Here is an 18,424-nt window from a genome sequence, read left to right as displayed (position 1 = left end):
ACATTTGAACTGAATAGTTTTAAGAAGTTCAAAGCCAGGCATGGTGTTGCATGCTATAATCCCAGTACTTAGGAGGCTGAGACAAGAAGATCGCAGGTTCAAGTCCAGCTTTGGTAACTTAGCATGACCCTGTTTCAAAACAAAGGATAAAAGGGCCAGGGGTTGCTTTCAAGGTACAGTGCTTCTGGGTTCAATCCCACGTACCACAAATTAATTAATTCACTGCTAAACTTAATGGGCAAAATGTAACCCTAAGACACTGCGCTAAATTTCTAAATTTAGTTCAGTGTCTTAGGGTTAGAGAAATTAGGGTTGCATTTTAGAATGTAATAGAGAAATTAGGGTTGCATTTTAGAATGTAATTATTTTATTTAGAACTATTTGGTCATGTTTTTTTCTCCTTAAATCTTTTAGAAACGATTGGAGCAGCAGAAGCCTACAGTCATTGCGGCTTCTACTACTTCCCCAACAAATAGTACAACCGGCACCATCTCTCCAGCTCAGAAAGTTATGGTGGCCCCCATAAGCGGCTCAGTCACCACTGCACCTAAAATGGTTCTGACTACTAAAGTTGGATCTCCAGCTACTGTCACATTCCAGCAAAACAAGAATTTCCATCAAACTTTTGCTACATGGGTTAAGCAAGGCCAGTCAAATTCAGGTACATAGTTGTGATAATATAAAGCATTGCTTTCATTCAGGAAAAAATATTTTCAATGCATTTGCCTACTAAAATGAAGCATTTCTGTGAAAGTTGTCTTTCTTTTGCAGCTGATTGAGCCAACGAGCTGTAACAGTTGGTTTTTTACAGATAATATCCATGATATTTACATTAGCAAAGATTCTCTCTTACATTATTTCACTTTCAACATCTACATTATTCACTTTGAGTGGAGAGGAATGTTTTTATTAAAAATACAAGTTGAGCCACATTTCATGCATTGGTGCCCTTCCTAGAACTCACGACGTTGCTGGTTCTTTTAAATCTAAAGCTTATTAAATGTCTTATACCCCATTAGCCACCAGCACAGCTGCCACATCTGCTACAACCATTGCCAGCACAGGTCAGACGTTCCAAATTACAGGCAATCCAGTCACTATGGCAGGAAAAGTAATTACCAAACTGCCACTTCCTGCAAACAGCAAGATTGTCGCTGTAAATGTGCCAGCAGCACAAGGAGGTAAGGGAGATGTGAAGAGTTGTGATTCACATTTGCCAGATCATACTGTTGCCATTATTTTTCATTTCCTTTTCACTGATTTCAGTCCTCGGATCTCACATTCTATGTAGCCCACTATAAAACCCCACCACACGTAGTTTCTCTTCAGAAACCAAGCAACGTTCAATGGTTTTCCATAAGGGGACAGTTGTTAATTATGTCTTCATCTTTCTTAAAGGCGTTGTTCAAGTACAGCAGAAAGTCCTGGGTATCATTCCATCAAGTACAGGTACCAGTCAGCAAACCTTCACTTCATTCCAGCCTAGGACAGCAACGGTCACCATTAGGCCTAATACCTCCGGCTCCGGAGGGACCACCAGCACGTCGCAAGTAAGCACTCTCCACACGCTCATATTGTTAACAGGTGTTTAGAACAGACTCTTCCCAATAGATGCAGCTAATTTTCTTTTGCCTCACTTGTATTGATTTATCAAAATTTATTTTGTTAAATTTCTGATAAGTAAAGCTGATACATGATGTATTACTACTTGACATTAATCGCAAATTAGCGTAGTTTATTGATATCTTTTGGCTTTTATAAAGAAATTTTTATATAAATCGTTGGACAATACTGGACGACCTAAGGCTACAGGCTGTGTAGCCTACTTAAGAAATAGAATGAAGTCAGGTATGGTAGTGCACACACATGTAATCCTAGTACTTGGGAGGCTGGGACAGGAGAATTGCAGATTCGTGGCCAGCCTCAGCTACTTACTGAGTCCCTCTGCAATTCAGTGAGACTCAAAATAGGGCTGAAAGTGTCGCTCAGAAGTAGAGTGCCCCTGGGTTCCATTTTTAGTATTACAAAAAAAAAAAAAAAAAAAATCATATGGGAATATAGCTCAGAGGTAAATTACCACTATTTTCAATCCACAGTATCACCATGAGTAAAGAGAACACAAAATAATCTATAGAACTATAGCTAATTTGTTTTCAGCTGATATGTACACATACTAGATATATAATTTTTTTTTTTTTACTGGAAAATTATGGAACAGGTTTAAAGTTTTGCAGACTTAATAATGTTCTGACCTAGCTATAAAACTAGAATAACGTGCTTTTATTCAGTATTATCCTATGAGCAGTAGTTATCAGAGTGCTGCTGGGTCTTGTTCTTTAGTCTATAGGCTATTTGTAGTATCAGCAGCTAGGAGTTTCTTATGATCTCATTTGAATTGAATTAAATTAAATTGTTTTTCTTCAGAATGCATCTGTATTCCAATGCTTAATATAATTTAAAAGGTAATGTCCACAAGCCTATTGTTTCTGTATACATTTGTCAGTATTGAATGTTTAAAAATCCTGTGTTTTAAGTCCATCATGCTTTAGTAATTTAAAAACATTTTAATTCCTTGTCCTTTGTGTCATTTATAGGTTATCACAGGGCCTCAGATCCGCCCTGGTATGACGGTGATTAGAACACCACTCCAACAGTCAACTCTAGGAAAGGCAATTATACGAACACCTGTGATGGTACAGCCAGGTATTCATCCATCCAGTATTATCATCTTACATGTGAACAGCTAGTCTAGGAAATCTGGAATCCTCTCCCTTTGGCATTCTACCTATTAGAAGATACCAATTTACACTAGTACTTCATACTAAATTTCTAATTCAAGCTGGGCCTGGTGTCGCATGCTTATATTCCCAGTACTTGGGAGGCTAAGACAGGAGGATCGCAGGTTTGCGGCCAGCCTCAGCTGTTTAGTGAGGCCCTCCATAACTTAGTGAGACTCTGTTTCAAAATAAAAAATAAAAATTAGAGCTGAGGATGTAGCTCGGAGATATAATGCCCCTGGATTCAATCCATTGTACCACAAAAAAATAAAAAAAGTAAAAGTAGAGAATAAAAATAGGGCTGATGTTGTAGCTCAGAGGTAGAATTTCCCTGGGTTCAATACCAAATACCGCAAAAAAAAAAAAAAAAAAAACCTCATGTGGGACACATTTATCACATATTATTTCAGTGTCGGCCTTGCCAGTTTAGAGAAAAATAGGCCCAACTATGCTTTAAAAAATGTAAAAGAAAGTCAGGCATGGTGGCCCACGCTTGTAATCCCCGCACTTGGGAGGCGGAGGCAGGAGGATCACGCAGGTTTGAAGCCAGCCATGCTGGCTTAAGAGACTCTGTTTCCAAACAAAAATATAAAAAATAGGTGTTTGGGAGTGTAGCCCAGAGGTAGAAGGGTTTCCAGGAACCCCAGTACCACCAAAAAAAAAAAAAAAAAAAAAAAATGTAAAAGAGCTAGGCATGGTGGTACAAGTTAGTAATCTCAGTATTAGTGAGGTTGAGATGGGAGGATTGCAGCTTTGTGGCCAGCCTCGGCTACTTATAAAGCTCTCTGCAACATAGTGAGACCTTTCTTCAAAATAAGGAGTAAAGCAGGGTGGGGATGTAGCTCAGCAGTAGAATGCACCTAGGTTCAATCCCCAGTACCACAAAATAATAATAAAATAATAGGTAAGGCCAGGCATGGGGCACAGGCTTATAATCCCAGGATATGGGAGGTGGAAACAGGATGATCATGGTTCACAGACAGCCTCAGCTAATACTTAGCAAGGCCCTTCACAACTGAGTGAGACCCTGTCTAAAACATAAAACAGACTAAAAAATAGGACTGGGCGTGTAGCTTGAAAGTAAAATTCCCCTAGATTCCATTCCCAGTACCACCAAAAAAAAAAAAAAGTAAGTAGCCAGGCGTGGTGGTGCAAGCTTGTAATCCCAGCATTTGGGAGGCTGAGACAAGGAGGATCATGGTTTGTGTCCAGCCTCAGCTACTTAGTGAGGCTCTTTGTAACTCAGACCCTGTTTCAAAATAAAGGGAAAAAAAGAAAGGCTTGGGTTATAGCTCGGAGGTAGAATGCCCCTGGGTTCCATCTCTAGTACCAAAAAAAAAGAAAGTAAATGAAATCTCCAAATAATGGACTCTATAGGTTAGAACCATTGAAGTGAAGAGAGTAAACAAAAAGTTACATGACAACAGTGAAAATCAAGAAAATGGGTCAGAAATATAAAACGGCCAGCCCAAAACCAAGTTACAAAGGCAGTGTCAGACCCAAATTTATCCCAACTGATGTGAATAGGTTAAAACTGCCATATTAAAAGTTGAAGACTTGCCGGGCGTGGTGGCGCACGCTTGTAATCCCCGCGCTTGGGAGGCAGAGACAGGAGGATCGCGCAGGTTCGAAGCCAGCCACGTGCTGGCTTAGGAGACCCTGTTTCCAAATAAAAAAGTATAAAAAATAGTTCTGGGAGTGTAGCCCGGAGGTAGGAGGGCTTCCAGGAATCCCAGTACCACCAAAAAAAAAAAAAAAAAAAGTTGAAGACTAGGCGGGTGTGGTGGTGCACACTTGTAATCCCTGCACTTGGGAGGCTGAGAAAGCATCGCACAGGTTCGAAGCCAGCCTCCGCTGGCTTAAGAGACCCTGTTTCCAAATAAAAAATATAAAATAGGTCTGGGAATGTAGCCTGGAGGTAGAAGGCCCCTGGGTTTCATCCCCAATATCACCAAAAGAAAAAGTTGAAGACTATCCAGGCATTGTGGCGCACGCTTGTAATTCCAGCATTTAGGAGGTTGAGACCAGGAGGATTGCAGTTCATGGCCAGCCTCAGCCACTACTTAGTGAGGCCTTTTGCAACTCAGCAACACCCTGTTTCAAAATAAAAATTTAAAAAAAAAAAAAAAAAAGGGCCGGGGCTCTAGCTTAGAGGTAGAATGCCCCTGGATTCTATCTTCAGTACCCTATAAAAATAAAAACAGTTGAAGACTGAGCCAGGTGTGGTGGCGCATGCTTGTAATCCCAGCGCTTGGGAAGCTGAGACAGGAAGATCGCACAGGTTCAAAGCCAGCCTCAGCTACTTAGTGATGCCCTCAGCAACTCAAGTGAGACCCTGTATCTAAATAAAATATAAAATAGGTCTGGGAGTATAGGCTGGAGGTAGATAGCCCCTGGGTTCCATCCCCAGTTCCACACACACACACACACAAAAAAAAAAAACCACGTTGAAGACTGAAAAAAATTGTATAAAAACAGCTTGAAAAAAAACAGACCTAAACATTTATGAGAAATACACCTAATGTCAAAATCCCAGAAATGCTACAAAAGACACAAAACAAAAATATGGGCAAAAACAAATTACACGAAGGCCAAAGAGGAAAGGAAGGCGTGAACAAGGACAGCCCTCCTGTATTAATGGACAGAGCCGTGCTCACAAAACAGGGAAACAAAAAAACAGAAAACTTCATTTTGAGCTGGGCGTGGTGGTGCATGCTTGTAATCCCAGCTTTTGGGAGGTTCAGACCGGAGGAGCTCGGTTCACAAACAGCCTCAGCTACTTAGTGAGGCCCTCTGCAACTCAGTGAGACCTGATTTCAAAATAAAGAATAAAAAATAGGGCAGGGGGTGTAGCTCAGAGGTTGAATGTCCCTAGGTTCCATCCCCAGACCCGCAAAAAAAAAAAAAAAAAAAAAAAAACTTCATTTTGTAATGGCTTAATTGTAATGGAAATACTTAAAGTATCATAGTCTATATCAAAATTATACAAAATCAAGTTGACATTACAAAAGCTTAGTAGTCCACAAATATCAGATTTTTTTGCCTTTAGGAACACACGCTTATTTTTAACATAGATGGTGTATTTGACGGAAAAATGGTCCTTACGCCCTAAATAAAACCTCAGTAAATTTCAAAAAGTAGAATATATATATATATATATTCTTTGTAATACAGCTAGAAAATACTACAAACATTGATGACATTTACTTGTTTCGATTTTTCCCCCCTTGTGGTGCTTGAGATTAAACGTAAGGACATTCTACCTTCAAGATACAAAAGATATAGGCCAGGCGTCGTGGCGCATGCTTGTATTCCTAGCACTTGGGAGGTTGAGACTGGAGGATTGCACAGGTTCAAAGTCAGTCTCAGCTACTTAGAAGGCTCTCAGCAACTTAGTGAGACCCTGTTTCCAAATAAAATATAAAAAGAGGTCTGGGAGCATAGTCTGGACATAGAAAAGCCCCTGGGTTCCACCCTCAGTATCACACACACAAAAAAAATACAACCCAGCATTTATTATTTTTTGTTTTGAGATAGGATCTTGCTAGGTTGCGGAGTCTCGCTACATTACTGAGGCTGGCTTTGAACCTATAATCTTCCTGTATCAGCCTCCCAACTACTGGGATTACAAGTGTGCACTACCACACTTGGCTTGATTGGAAAATTTAAAAAACATTTAATCAACTTTTATAGAAATGTCAAATAAATAATTACAATCAAATGATCCAAGATCCAGCTTTAAGCTCTGTTACCAAAACTGAACTCAGGCAGATTTAATTCATTTAACAAGTATTTGACCACCCTCTCTAGACAGTTAAAGTACATTGCTGAGTAAACCAGGCAAAAAACATATATTTTAAAATCTTAATATGAAGATTGAAGACAAGTCTTAAAAGAGGCTGGGCCTGGTGGCACATGCCTGTAATCCAAATTCTTGAAAGACTGAGTTAGGAGAATAATAGAGACCAGCCTCAGCAACTTAATGAAACTCTGTTTCTAAATAAAAAATAGAAAGGTCTAAACCCGGCATGGTAGCATATGCTTGTAATCCCAGTGCTTGGAAGGCTGAGACAGAAGGTCAGGTTCATGGTTAGACTGAGCTGAACCCAGGGGCACATCCCCAGTACCACAAAAAATAAAAAAAGGTCTGGGAGCTCGGCGTAGTGGTGCATGCTTGTAATCCCAGCATTTGGGAGCCCTGAGTCAGGAGAATCGCAGTTCTCAGCCTCAAGTACTTAGTTGAGGCCCTTTACAACCAGTGAGACCCTGTTTCAAAATAAAGAATAAAAAATTGGGCTGGGGATATAGCTCAGAGGTAGAATGCCCCTGAGCTCCATCCCCAGTACCGCAAAAAAAAAAAAAAAAAAAAAAAAAAAAAAGGCTGGGTGTGTGGGTTAGCGGAGATTGCCCTTGTCTTCAATCCCAGCACCTAGAAGTGATGTGAGGGGAGTGACAGCGCAAGTAATAGCAATAAGGAAACAAAACGTGAACCATGAACCATTGTTCTGCAAGTCAATACTTTAAATATGCAGGAAAATGCCAGTCTACAGAATTAGAATGAGAAAGTACAATAAAAATAGAATAAACTGTTATAAATCCAAATAGAATTCTGTATAAACACCTTTGTGGTGAGATTTCTAGAATTCTCACTGTCCAAATGTAGAAACCAAATCTGTTGGAATACCGAGGCTCAAATAAATACTGTGCTTATAAATTAAAAGTCTCTGTGACTCATATTTAAATAAGAAAATGGAAGCCAGGCGTGGTGCATATTTGTAATCCCAGTACCTGGGATGCTGAGCCAGCAGGACTGCAGATCTGCAGCCAGTCTCCATTATTAGTGCTGTTGGCGTTTGAGACATAGACCTTTAATGCCTTGTGCAACAGCTGCCTGTCAGACTGGAGTGAATCGAGGGCCTCCAAACTGACCTCTCCTGGGATTTTGACATTTTCTTTCCTTGATTTTTTTTTTTTTAAGGTCCTGTGAATTGAATCCAAGGACATTTTACCTCCAGGATATATCCCCAACCCTATTTCATTTTCATTTTGAAACGGTCTTACTAGTTGATGAGAGTCTCACCCCTTGCTGAGGCTGGCCTTAAACCTGCAATCCTCCTGTCTCAGCCTCCTAAGTACTGGGATTACAGGCGGGCAGCAGCACGCTTGGCTTTCCCTTGAGTTTTAAATGCTGGCAGTGTGAGGTTTATGTGATGAACTGTCCCATCTATGCTCATCTATGGTCTCTTAGCCAAAGTTTATGTTTAACTGCTTTTTGGTAGTAGTGATAATAATAATAATAAGAGCAACTATCATTTATTGACCATTTTTGTGCCAGGGTGTGTTACTTGGGCTGAGCCGGTAGGGTCCCAGGTTCGAGGCCAACCCCCACAGTTTACAGAGACCCTCAGCAATTTAGTGAGACTGTACTTCAATATAAAAGTGAAGGGGCTGGGGTGTGGTCAGACGTAGAATGCTCCTAGATTCAACCCTTTTGCAAGGGGCATTGATTTTAGAAGGGTGGCCAGAGAAGGGCTCACTGAAAAGGTGAAATTAGAATAAAGACCTGAGGAATTTGAGAAAACTAGGCTATACTTGGATCTCAGGAAAAGATTTTCATGAAGAGGGAGCAACCAATGGCAGGGTTTGCCATGAGGTGCGCCCAAGACACAGAAGGGAAAGCCAGTGGCCGCCCTGAATGCTTCACCCCAGAGGAACAAGGGGGCGAGTAGAAGGCGTGGGGGTGCTCCCCCTCTCCCCACCACCACACTAGCCTATTGTAAAGTGGGATCCAGAGCTGGGCGTGGTCGCTCACACTTGTAATCCCTAGTACTTGGGAAGCTGAGACAGGAGGGTCGCAGGTTCAAGGATAGCTTCAGCAAGAAGTGAGACACTCGTCAACCTAGTGAGAACTTGTTTCAAAATAAAATAGTGCTGGGTGTGCTTGGGAGGCTGAGACAGGATTGCACAGGTTGGAAGCCAGCCTCAGCTACTTAGTGAGGCTCTCAGCAACTTAGTGAGACCCTGTTTCCAAATAAAATATAAAATAGGTCTGGGAAGCCGGGCGTGGTGGCGCACACTTATAATCCCAGCATTAGGGAGACTGAGACAGGAGGATCACGGTTCACAGACAGCCTCGGCTACTTAGTGAGGCCCTCTGCAACTCAGTGAGACCCTGTTTCAAAATAAAGAATAAAAAATTGGGCAGGGGGTGTAGCTTGGAGGTCGAATGCCCTCGGGTTCCATCCCCAGACCCGCCCAAAAAAAAAAAAATAGGTCTGGGAGAAAGCCTCTGGGTTCCACCCCCAGTACCACCAAAAAATAAATTAAAAAACAAGACTCACTTTAGCAGTTGGGCATGGTGGTGCACGCTTGTAATCCCAGCATTTGGGAGGCTGAGGCATGAGGATCGCGTTTCACAGACAACCTCAGCTCCTTAGGCCCTTTGCAACTCAGTGAGACCCTGTTTCAAAATAATGAATTAAAAAAAAAATAGGACTGGGGATGTAGTTCAGAAGGTGTAGCCCCTGGGTTCCATCCCTGTTACCATTTAAAAAAAAAAAAAAAAAAACTCAGCACTATATTCGGTGGTACACAGCTGTAATCCCAGCACATGGGAAACTGAAACAAGAGGATCACAGCTTGGAGACCAGCCTCAGCAACTTAGCAAGACCTTGTTTGAAAATAAAAAATAAAATAGGACTTGGGGGGTTCTAGTCCAGAAGTAGAACAGCCCTGGGTTCCATCCCCAGTCTTAAACTCACACCAAAAAATTGGCCTAGTGTTGCGGTACACACCTGTGTTCCCAATACTTGGGAGGATGAAATAGGAGGATTGTAGGTTCAAAGCCTTCCTCAGCAACTTAGTGAGATCCTGTTTTAAAGTTAAAAATAGCCAAGCATGGTAGTGCAAGCTTGTAATCCCAGTACTTGGAAGGCTGAGATAGGATGAGTGCAGTTTAACGACCAGCCTCAGGTACTTGTGAGGCCCTCCTCAACTTACACCGTTTCAAAATAAAGAATTAGCCAGGCGTCGTGGTGCACGCTTGTAATCCCAGTATTTGGGAGGCTGAGACAGGAGGATTACAGGTTTGAAGCCAGCTGTGGCAACTTAGTGAGGCGCTCCACAACTTAGATCTTTTTTCCAAATAAGATATAAAATCGCAGTGGGAGTATAACTCAGAGGTAGACCAAATGCCCCTCGGTTCACTCCCCAGTGCCACAAAACAAAAGTTTGTTGTTGTTGTTGTTGTTGTTGTTGTTGTTGTTGTTGTTGTTTAAGGGCAAGGGATGTAGGTCAGAGATAGAATGCCCCTGGGTTCCATATCTAGTAACACAAACTTTTAAATAATGCCAGGCATGGTGATGGTTATGCACATTTGTGGTCTCAGTACTCAGGAGTGAGACAGGGCGATCGCAGGGTCAAGGACAGCCTTAGCAGTAGTGAGGCTTTCAGCAACCCCCTTCCAAAAAGGGGCATGAGGGTGTAGCCCAGTACTGGAATGTCCCTGGGCTCGATCCCCAGACCCAGGAAAAATATAAAAGACCTGGGGGTATCGCTTAGAGGTAGAATACCCTTGAGTTCAACCCACAGCATACTTCTAAAAAAATCTTTATTTATTCAGTATACATTTATTGAAGAATTACAATGAAAGCATTCTCTGCTTACTTTGTCCCAGTGTTTAGGATACAGTGATAGTTGCTTTCATGGTTTAGTGAACTGTTTATCAAGTAGCTGTAAGAGAAGCTTATTTGTAATCTTATGCGTCTCATAATATTTGAAACTCTTAGTATTGTTAAAATTCATATGAACTTATTACATCTTGCTGTCTTATTTTAATATAGTCCTTAGAAAAGATGGCCTTCTCAATGACACTTGTTACACATTCTCTCACCTCCCGTTGTCACTTAGCTCTAGTCCTGCACCACAGGACCTGGTGACAGTGAGCGGGAGGGCGGCACACGGTGCCACTCAGTCCTTCGGGTGTGGGCCTGTGAGCCCCCCCTCGGACTGTTGGCGGTTGTAAAGGATGCGTTCATCTGCAGTGTTATTTCAGTGAACGATAACGCTGCGGGCCTACGCACATTTGGGTTGATTTGCTGTGTGTGCAGGCACTCCCCAACAAGTGGTGACCCAGATCATCAGAGGGCAGCCCGTTTCCACTGCGATCTCCACGCCGAGCACAGCTTCCACAGCACCTGGGCAGAAAGGCTTGACTCCCGCAGCATCCACTGGAGGCCTGCCATCCGCGACGCCCCAGTCACCTCGCCCCCAACAAGGGCAGGTGAAGCTCACCATGGCGCAGCTCACTCAGCTGACACAGGGCCACGTAAGTAATGTCACTTTACTTTAGCCCTATTCTTCCTATAAGTTTATAAACACGTAATTGTTTTGATTAATTTTAAAATGTACTTATTTTAAGAAGGCTGCTTCCTGAAGTCAAAGAATACTTTTTTTTTTTTTTTTTTGGCAGTCCCAGGGGCATTCTACCTCTGAGTTACACTCCCAGCCCTATTTTATTTTGAAACAGGGTCTCAATGAGTTGCAAAGGGCCTCACTAAGTAGTAGCTGAGGCTGTCCATGAACTGAAGATCCTCCTGTCTCAGCCTCCCGAATGCTGGGATTACAAGTGTGCGCCACCACCCCTGGCTTACTTTTGTTGTTGTTGTTTTGTGTTGTTTGTTTCTTTTTTTTTTTGTTTTTTTTTTTTGTGTGTGTGGTTTTGGAGAAGGAACCCAGGGACATTCGACCTCCAAGCTACACCCCTGCCCTATTTTTTATTCTTATTTTGAAACAGGGTCTCACTGAGTTGCGAAGGGCCTCACTAAGTAGCGGAGGCTGTCTGTGAGCTGTGATCTTCTGGTCTCAGCCTCCCGAATGCTGGGATTACAAGCGTGCACCACCACACCCGGTAAAGAAGAATACTTTTTAATAGATAAGAAATCCCAGCCAAAGACAGGCATTGTGCCACATACTTAATAATCCCAGTACTTGGGAGGCTGAGACAGGAGGATTACAGGTTCAGGGACAACCTCAGCAAGTAGTGAGACTCTCATCAACCTAGCAAAACTTATGTTTCAAAATATAAATAATAATAAACACTGGGCGTGGTGGTTTTCGCTTGTAATCACAGGATTTGGGAGGCTGAGACAGGAGGATCACAGTTTGCGGGCAGCCTCAGCTACTACTTAGGCCCTTTGCAACTCAGTAAGACCCTGTTTCAAAATAAAGAATAAAAATTAGGGCTGGAGGTATAGCTTGGAGGTAGAATGCCCGTGTTCCATGCCTAGTACCACAAAAAATAAATAATTAATTAAAATTTAAAAAAATAAGCCAGGCATGGTGGCACACGCTTGTAATCCTGCATTTAGGAGGCCAAGCAGGAGGATCGCAGTTAGTGGACAGTCTCAGCTGCTTAGTGAGGCCCTTTACAACTCAGTGAGACCCTGTTTCAAAATAAAAAATATGGCTAGGGGTGTAGCTCAGAGGCAGAATGCCCCTAGGTTTCATCCCCAGTACCACCAAAATATAATTAATTAATTAAAAAAATAAAAATAAACTAGACTGGGGATGTAGATTGGAGGTAGAACACCCCTGGGTTCAATCCTCATGACCAAGGAAGGAAGGATCCCAGCTGAATGTGATCACCCCTCTCATTTTGGTACATTGAAAGCTCAGACAGGTGGGTAATAGGTTTGAGGACAGACTCTGCGATATAGCAAGACTATCAGTAACCTAGCAAGATACCCTTTCTAAATAAATAGGGCTGGGGATCTAGCTTAGAGGTAGAATGTCTCTGGATTCAATCTTCAGTATCACAAGAAAAAAGAAAGAAAAGAAACCCCCACTATTAGAAACCTAGGTGAGGAAGTATACCAGTGAAATGGGAAACCCTTTAGCCCCCAAAATTACATTAGTTGGCCAATTTCCATGGGAAAATTAAAATTTGTATACATTCAGTTGCTTGCTTGTAAAACTTTGTTACCAGATCTTCTACTGTTGGTCACTAAATTCAGTGGATCCCAAAGAAATTCTATCAAAATCCTAAGAAATTATTTTTCATGAAACTTTACTAGCTGATTTTTCCGATTTAAATGAAAGTACAAAAGATTAAAACTAACAATAGTAATAATAGTAATGAGAGGGTGATTTGCCCTATGTGAAAACCTGATAGAAAATTTTATTATAAAGTAGCTAGGAACCGGATATGTTGACAGACACCTATAATCCCCAGTACCTGGGAGGCTGAGGCAGGCGGATCACAGGTCTGCAGCCATCCTTAGCATCCTCGTGAAGTCCTTCACAATTAGTGAGATCTAGCTTCAAAATAAAAAGTAAAATAGGGCTGGAGATGTACCTCAGAGGAAGAATTACCCTGGGTTCAATCCCCAGTACCACCCCCAAAAAAAAGAGTAACTGGGGTGCGATGGTGCACACTTGTAATTCCAGTACCTGGGAGGCTGAGACACAAAGATCTCGTGTTTGAAGCCAGCCTCAGTAGCTACATTGACCCTGTTTCAAAACAAAAAATAAGCCAGGTTTTGTGGTGTACACTTACAATCCCAGCATTAGTGAGGCTGAGACGGGAGGATCAAGGTTCGCGGACAGCCTCAGCTACTTAGTGAGGCCCTTTGCAACTCAGTGAGACCCTGTTTCAAAATAAAAAATAGGGCTGTGATGTAGCTCGGAGATAGCCTGCCCCTGGGGAAAAAAAAGAAAGAAAAGAAGAGCAAGAGTCAGTAAGCTCTGTGGAGTCCTAAGTGTAGAGAGCTCAGTACGCAGCCTTGGTGGCATCAGCCATGGCCGTTGGAGGCTTGGAGGTTGCTTGACACTTGTGTGTCTGTGTTGGGAGGAGATGGGGTTTGAACCCAGGGATGTTCTATCTCCGAGTTATATCCTCAGCCCCATTTTATTTTTTATTTTGTAACAGGGTCTACCTAGGTTGCAGACAGTCTCACCTAGTTGCTTAAACTGGCTTTGAATCTGCGGTCCTCCTGTCTCAGCTTCCCAAGTATTGGGAATTACAAGTGTGCATCACCACACTCAGCTCTCTCTGTTTTTATCTTTGAAACAGGGTCTTGCTACACTGCTGAGAGTCTCACTGTTGCTGAAGCTGCTTCGACCTGTGAGCCTCCTGTCTCAGCCTCCCAAGCACAGGTGTAGGCTACCATGTTCAGCTTCTTTGTCCCCATTTTAATAACTACTTTGATTTTAGTGAGCCTCCAGATCAGGCGATTGCATTCCAGATCTGAAATCCTAAGCTTATACTTCAGCACACAAAAACACCAGAGGTGGTGTGTGTGTGTGTGGGGGGGGGGGGTACTGGGGTTCCTGGAAACCCTTCTACCTCCGGGCTACATCCCAGATATATAGAGATAGATAGATAGATAAATTTTTTTTGAAAACAGGGTCTCTTAAGCCAGCAAGGCTGGCTTCGAACCTATGCTATCCTCCTGTCTCCGCATCCCAAGCGCAGGAATTACAAGCGTGCGCCACCATGTCCAGCTTCAGCCCTCTTTTTTATTGTTTATCTTAAAACAGTTCTCACTGAGTTGCAAAGGGCCTAAGTAGCTGAGACTGTCCACGAACTGTGATCCTCCTGTCTCAGCTCCCCAATGCTGGGATTACAAGTGTGCGCCACCACACCCAGCTTAACCTGAGAATTTTGTTGAGACCTTCGTCATCCGCTTTGATGCCTTTTCTTTCTAGAGCCTTGGGTCTGGAGCGATCGTGTTGCTTGCAGATAGTAGGTACCTGACTGTGGTTTGGAGAGCTCAGACCAGAACTCTGGTTTATCTGTTCTTTCTCCACTAAGCAACAGAAATATTTTAGTTTATCCTCTTCTGGTGTCATTTCTTAGATACTCAAATAATTTTTCATTATGTTAAAGGATCTTAGCCAGGTATGGTGGCACACACCTGAAATCCCAGTACTTGGGAGGCTGTGACAAGAGAATTGCAGGTTCTAGGCCAGCTTAAGCAACTTATAGAGACTCTGTTTTAAAAATAAAAATGATAGCAGGGCGTGATGGCACGTGCTTGTAATCCAAGTTCTTAAAAGGATGGAAGGATTGCAACTGTGAGACCCTGTTTCAAAACAAAAAAATAAATAGAGATAGAGTGCCCCTCCGTTCAATCCCCAATACTACTTTAAAAAAATAAAAAAAGGCTAGAGGTATAGCTCTGGGGTCAGATGCCCTTGGGTTCACTTCCTAGCACCAAAACAAAAAAAGAGCAGGCAGCAGGCAGCGGAAGGTGGTCTTGTCAACATAGAAATGATTTAGTAAACATGCTTTATGAATTGGCTCTTGGATCCTGTTTACACCTTTTGTGTTTTCCACAGGGTGGTAATCAGGGCTTGACAGTAGTGATTCAAGGACAAGGTCAAACTACGGGACAGTTGCAGTTGATACCTCAAGGGGTGACCATCCTCCCAGGTCCAGGACAGCAGCTTATGCAAGCTGCAATGCCAAATGGTACTGTTCAGCGCTTCCTCTTCACACCCCTGACAACAGCAGCCACCACAGCCAGCAGCAGCAGCACCACTGTGTCCACGGCAGCAGGTAGGACCGGTCCCATTGAGGATGCCACACATCATCACCCTGCTGCGGGCCAGCAGGGAACAAGGGGACCACATTTCCCTTTGGGAGGGTGCGCCTCGAGCCCCTGAGCCTGACGGTTGGTGTGGGAGACCTACCTCTCAGCATCACAGTGCGCTCCTGTCTTGTTTGTTGGGTGTGGTGGCACACACTTAGAATCCTAGGATTTGGGAGGCTGAGACAGGAGGATCACAGATTCACAAACAGCCCCAAATACTTATTGAGGCCCTTCATAACTTAGTGAAACCCTGTTTCAAAATGAATAAACTGGGTGTGGTGGCATATGCTTGTAATCCCAGTACTCGGGAAGCTGAGACAGGAGGATCACAGGTTTGTGGCCAACCTCAGCAACTTAGTGATGCTCTCAGCAACTTATGACACCTGTTTTCCAGATAAAATATAAAAGAGGTCTGTGGGTGTAGCCTGGAGGTAGAAGGTCCCTGGGATTCAATTCCCAGTACCAACAACAATAACAAAAACAATTCTCAAACAAAACAGACATGTAGGGGTAAACCTTGGAATCACAACAGCTGTGCCCACTTATTCCTGGACCTATGCTGATGGAGGCGATGTCAGGAAGGGTGAAGGAACCCGGCTCAGAGCCTGGTCCCCCTCTCTGCTAGCCTCCTGGTGCCGGGTGTCCTGTCGCTCACTGCCACCAACTCTGGGACCGTGCTGAGGCTTGGCACTAGCCTCGCTCTGTCCGCTTTGGAAGCCTGTACTCTGGAGCAGTCAGCCCGGTGTGTGGGCAGCTAAGACCCCGGTTCTGAAGCCTAACCCAAGTCTGTCTAAATGAACCATTTTAACAGCTGAAATCCAAGCCAGGTGTGGTGGCGCATGCTTTTAATCCCAACATTTGGGACACTGAAACTGGAGGATCAATGTTTGAGGCCAGTCTCAGCTACTTAGTGAGGCCCTTTGCAACTCAGTGAGACCTTGTTTGAAAATAAAGAATAAATAATAGGGCTGGAGATACAGCTCTAAGGAAGAATGCCCCTGGGTTCCATCCCCAGTCCCACAATAAATGAATGAATGAGTGAATGAATGAATGAATGAATGAATGAAATGCTGAGCTCTTCTGTACTGAAGTACCGAATTCTCAGCTTTAGGAAATCCCCTTCACAGCCAGACAGGAGGATCGCACGGGTTCGAAGCCAGCCTCAGCTACTTAGTGAGGCTTTCAGCAACTTAGTGAGACCCTGTTTCCAAATAAAATATTAAAAAAAAAAAGCTCTGGGAGTATAGCCCGGAGGTAGAAAGCCTCTGGGTTCCACCCCCAGTACCACCAAAAAAAAAAAAAAAGGGAAATCCCCTTCACAAGCCAGGTGGGGTGGCACACACCTGTAATCCCAGTAGTTGGGAGGCTGAGACAGGAGGATCACAAGTTCAAAGCCAGCCTCAGCAACTCAGACCCTCTGCAGCTTAGTGAGACCCTGGTTCAAAAGAAAACTTAAATAGGACTGGTAATGTAGCTCAGGAGTACAGTGCCCCTGGGTTCAATCCCCAGTACCACCCAGGGGTGGGGGGAACTTTTTACATTTTTCGTTAACCCCAGTCGTATGTTATAGAGTAATAGAAATGGTTTCTTTCCTTTTCACAGGTTCTGGTGAGCAAAAACAGAGTAAATTATCTCCCGAGACACAGGGGCAACAAATGAACTCCCTGCCACCAGCTCAGCCATCCAGCATGAGTCCTGCCGAAGCCCAACCACCAGCTGCTCAGCCTTCTGTGCAGCCTCCGCTCCCGCCCCCGTCCCCACCTCAGCCTGAAGTGCAGATGCCGCCTGACGGTCAGAGCCAGACGGCCGTCTCAGGCCATGTCCCTCCTGAAGCACAGCCCTCCCAAGCACAGTCGGCCTCTCCCCAAGTTGCAGCACAGTGTCAGCCACAAAGTAATGTCCAAGGACAGTCTCCCGTTCGTGTCCAAAGTCCACCACAGACTCGAATACGTCCATCAACTCCATCCCAAGTGTGTCCTTCACCGCAAGCCCAGATTCAGACTACAACCTCCCAACCGGTCCCAATTCAGCCACATACATCTCTTCTGATACCTCCCCAAGGCCAGCCACAGGCACAACCCCAGGTACAGTCTTCACCTCAAACTCTTTCATCAGGACAGACCTTAAGTCAAGTTACTGTTTCATCCCCATCCCGTCCTCAGCTCCAAATGCAGCAGCCACAACCCCAAGTCATGGCGGTGCCTCCGCTGCAACAGCAAGTCCAGGTTCTTTCTCAAATCCAGTCACAGGTTGTGGCTCAGATACAGGCCCAGCAAGGTGGTGTGCCCCCGCCAATCCAGCTGCAGTTACCTATTCAAATTCAGCAGAGCAGTGCTGTGCAGACTCACCAGATTCAGAATGTGGTTACAGTGCAGGCAGCCAGTGTGCAAGAGCAGTTGCAAAGGGCTCAGCAACTCAGGGACCAGCAGCAAAAGAAGAAGCAGCAACAGATAGAAATTAAGCGTGAACACACCCTCCAAGCTTCTAACCAAAGTGAAATCATTCAGAAACAGGTAAAGTGATTAAGTCAAAGCAGCATGTTCAGTAGCTTGAAATATTGTGCTGTGCAGTAGACTTAGTGTTTGGCTGTATAGGTTTCCTAAATGAGACAAAGTCGCTGGTGGTGAAATTTAGGGGAAGCCCTGGATGGACCCGGAACGTTGAATGACTGATGGTTGGAACTCTTCGTTGGCTACACAGAGGCCGTGCTTGTTAGAAACTGCCTGCATTTGGGGAGAACGTAGATGGGAGGAATGGAGTTCTGAATTTAAGTATATAAACAAAACGTGGAGGTTTAACTGAGTGTTGAAGCCACTGCAGGCATTATCACAATTCAGTGGAAGCTATTTGCAGGTGCCATTCCTTAGTTTGCATGTAGACTAAGCAAATTATAGAGAGATTGGATTGCTTTGCCTTTGCAGCCACACCTTTGTAACAGTGTTCTGAACTCTGCTCTGTAGCTCAGGTGGAAAGGGGCACCTGGGAAGGATGTCTTGCAGTGGCATCGTAGTGAAGTAAGGCGGTTGAGATGAGTTAGAATCATTCCACCAAGAT

At 43.8% G+C, this 18,424-nt stretch overlaps 1 protein-coding gene across 2 annotated transcripts in view; it reads left to right on the top strand.

Annotated features, from left to right (window-relative positions):
- The window catches only part of BPTF (bromodomain PHD finger transcription factor), a gene marked incomplete at both ends in the record, with an annotated part of 152,889 nt that overhangs the window by 113,880 nt on the left and 20,585 nt on the right, over nt 1-18,424 (top strand). The window contains 6 exons of one of the 2 annotated variants that reach the window (XM_080713422.1): nt 415-661; nt 1,399-1,550; nt 2,595-2,703; nt 10,886-11,103; nt 15,117-15,336; nt 16,973-17,883. In XM_080713422.1, coding sequence (XP_080569548.1) covers nt 415-661; nt 1,399-1,550; nt 2,595-2,703; nt 10,886-11,103; nt 15,117-15,336; nt 16,973-17,883 — 1,857 coding nt within the window. The remainder of the gene's footprint in view (nt 1-414; nt 662-1,398; nt 1,551-2,594; nt 2,704-10,885; nt 11,104-15,116; nt 15,337-16,972; nt 17,884-18,424) is intronic. The other variant, XM_080713423.1, reaches the window with a different exon arrangement.

Source organism: Muscardinus avellanarius (assembly GCF_963383645.1).
Source record: "Muscardinus avellanarius genome assembly, chromosome: 16".
NCBI classification, from domain to species: Eukaryota; Metazoa; Chordata; class Mammalia; order Rodentia; family Gliridae; genus Muscardinus; species Muscardinus avellanarius.
This window is presented reverse-complemented; position numbering and strand designations above follow the sequence as displayed.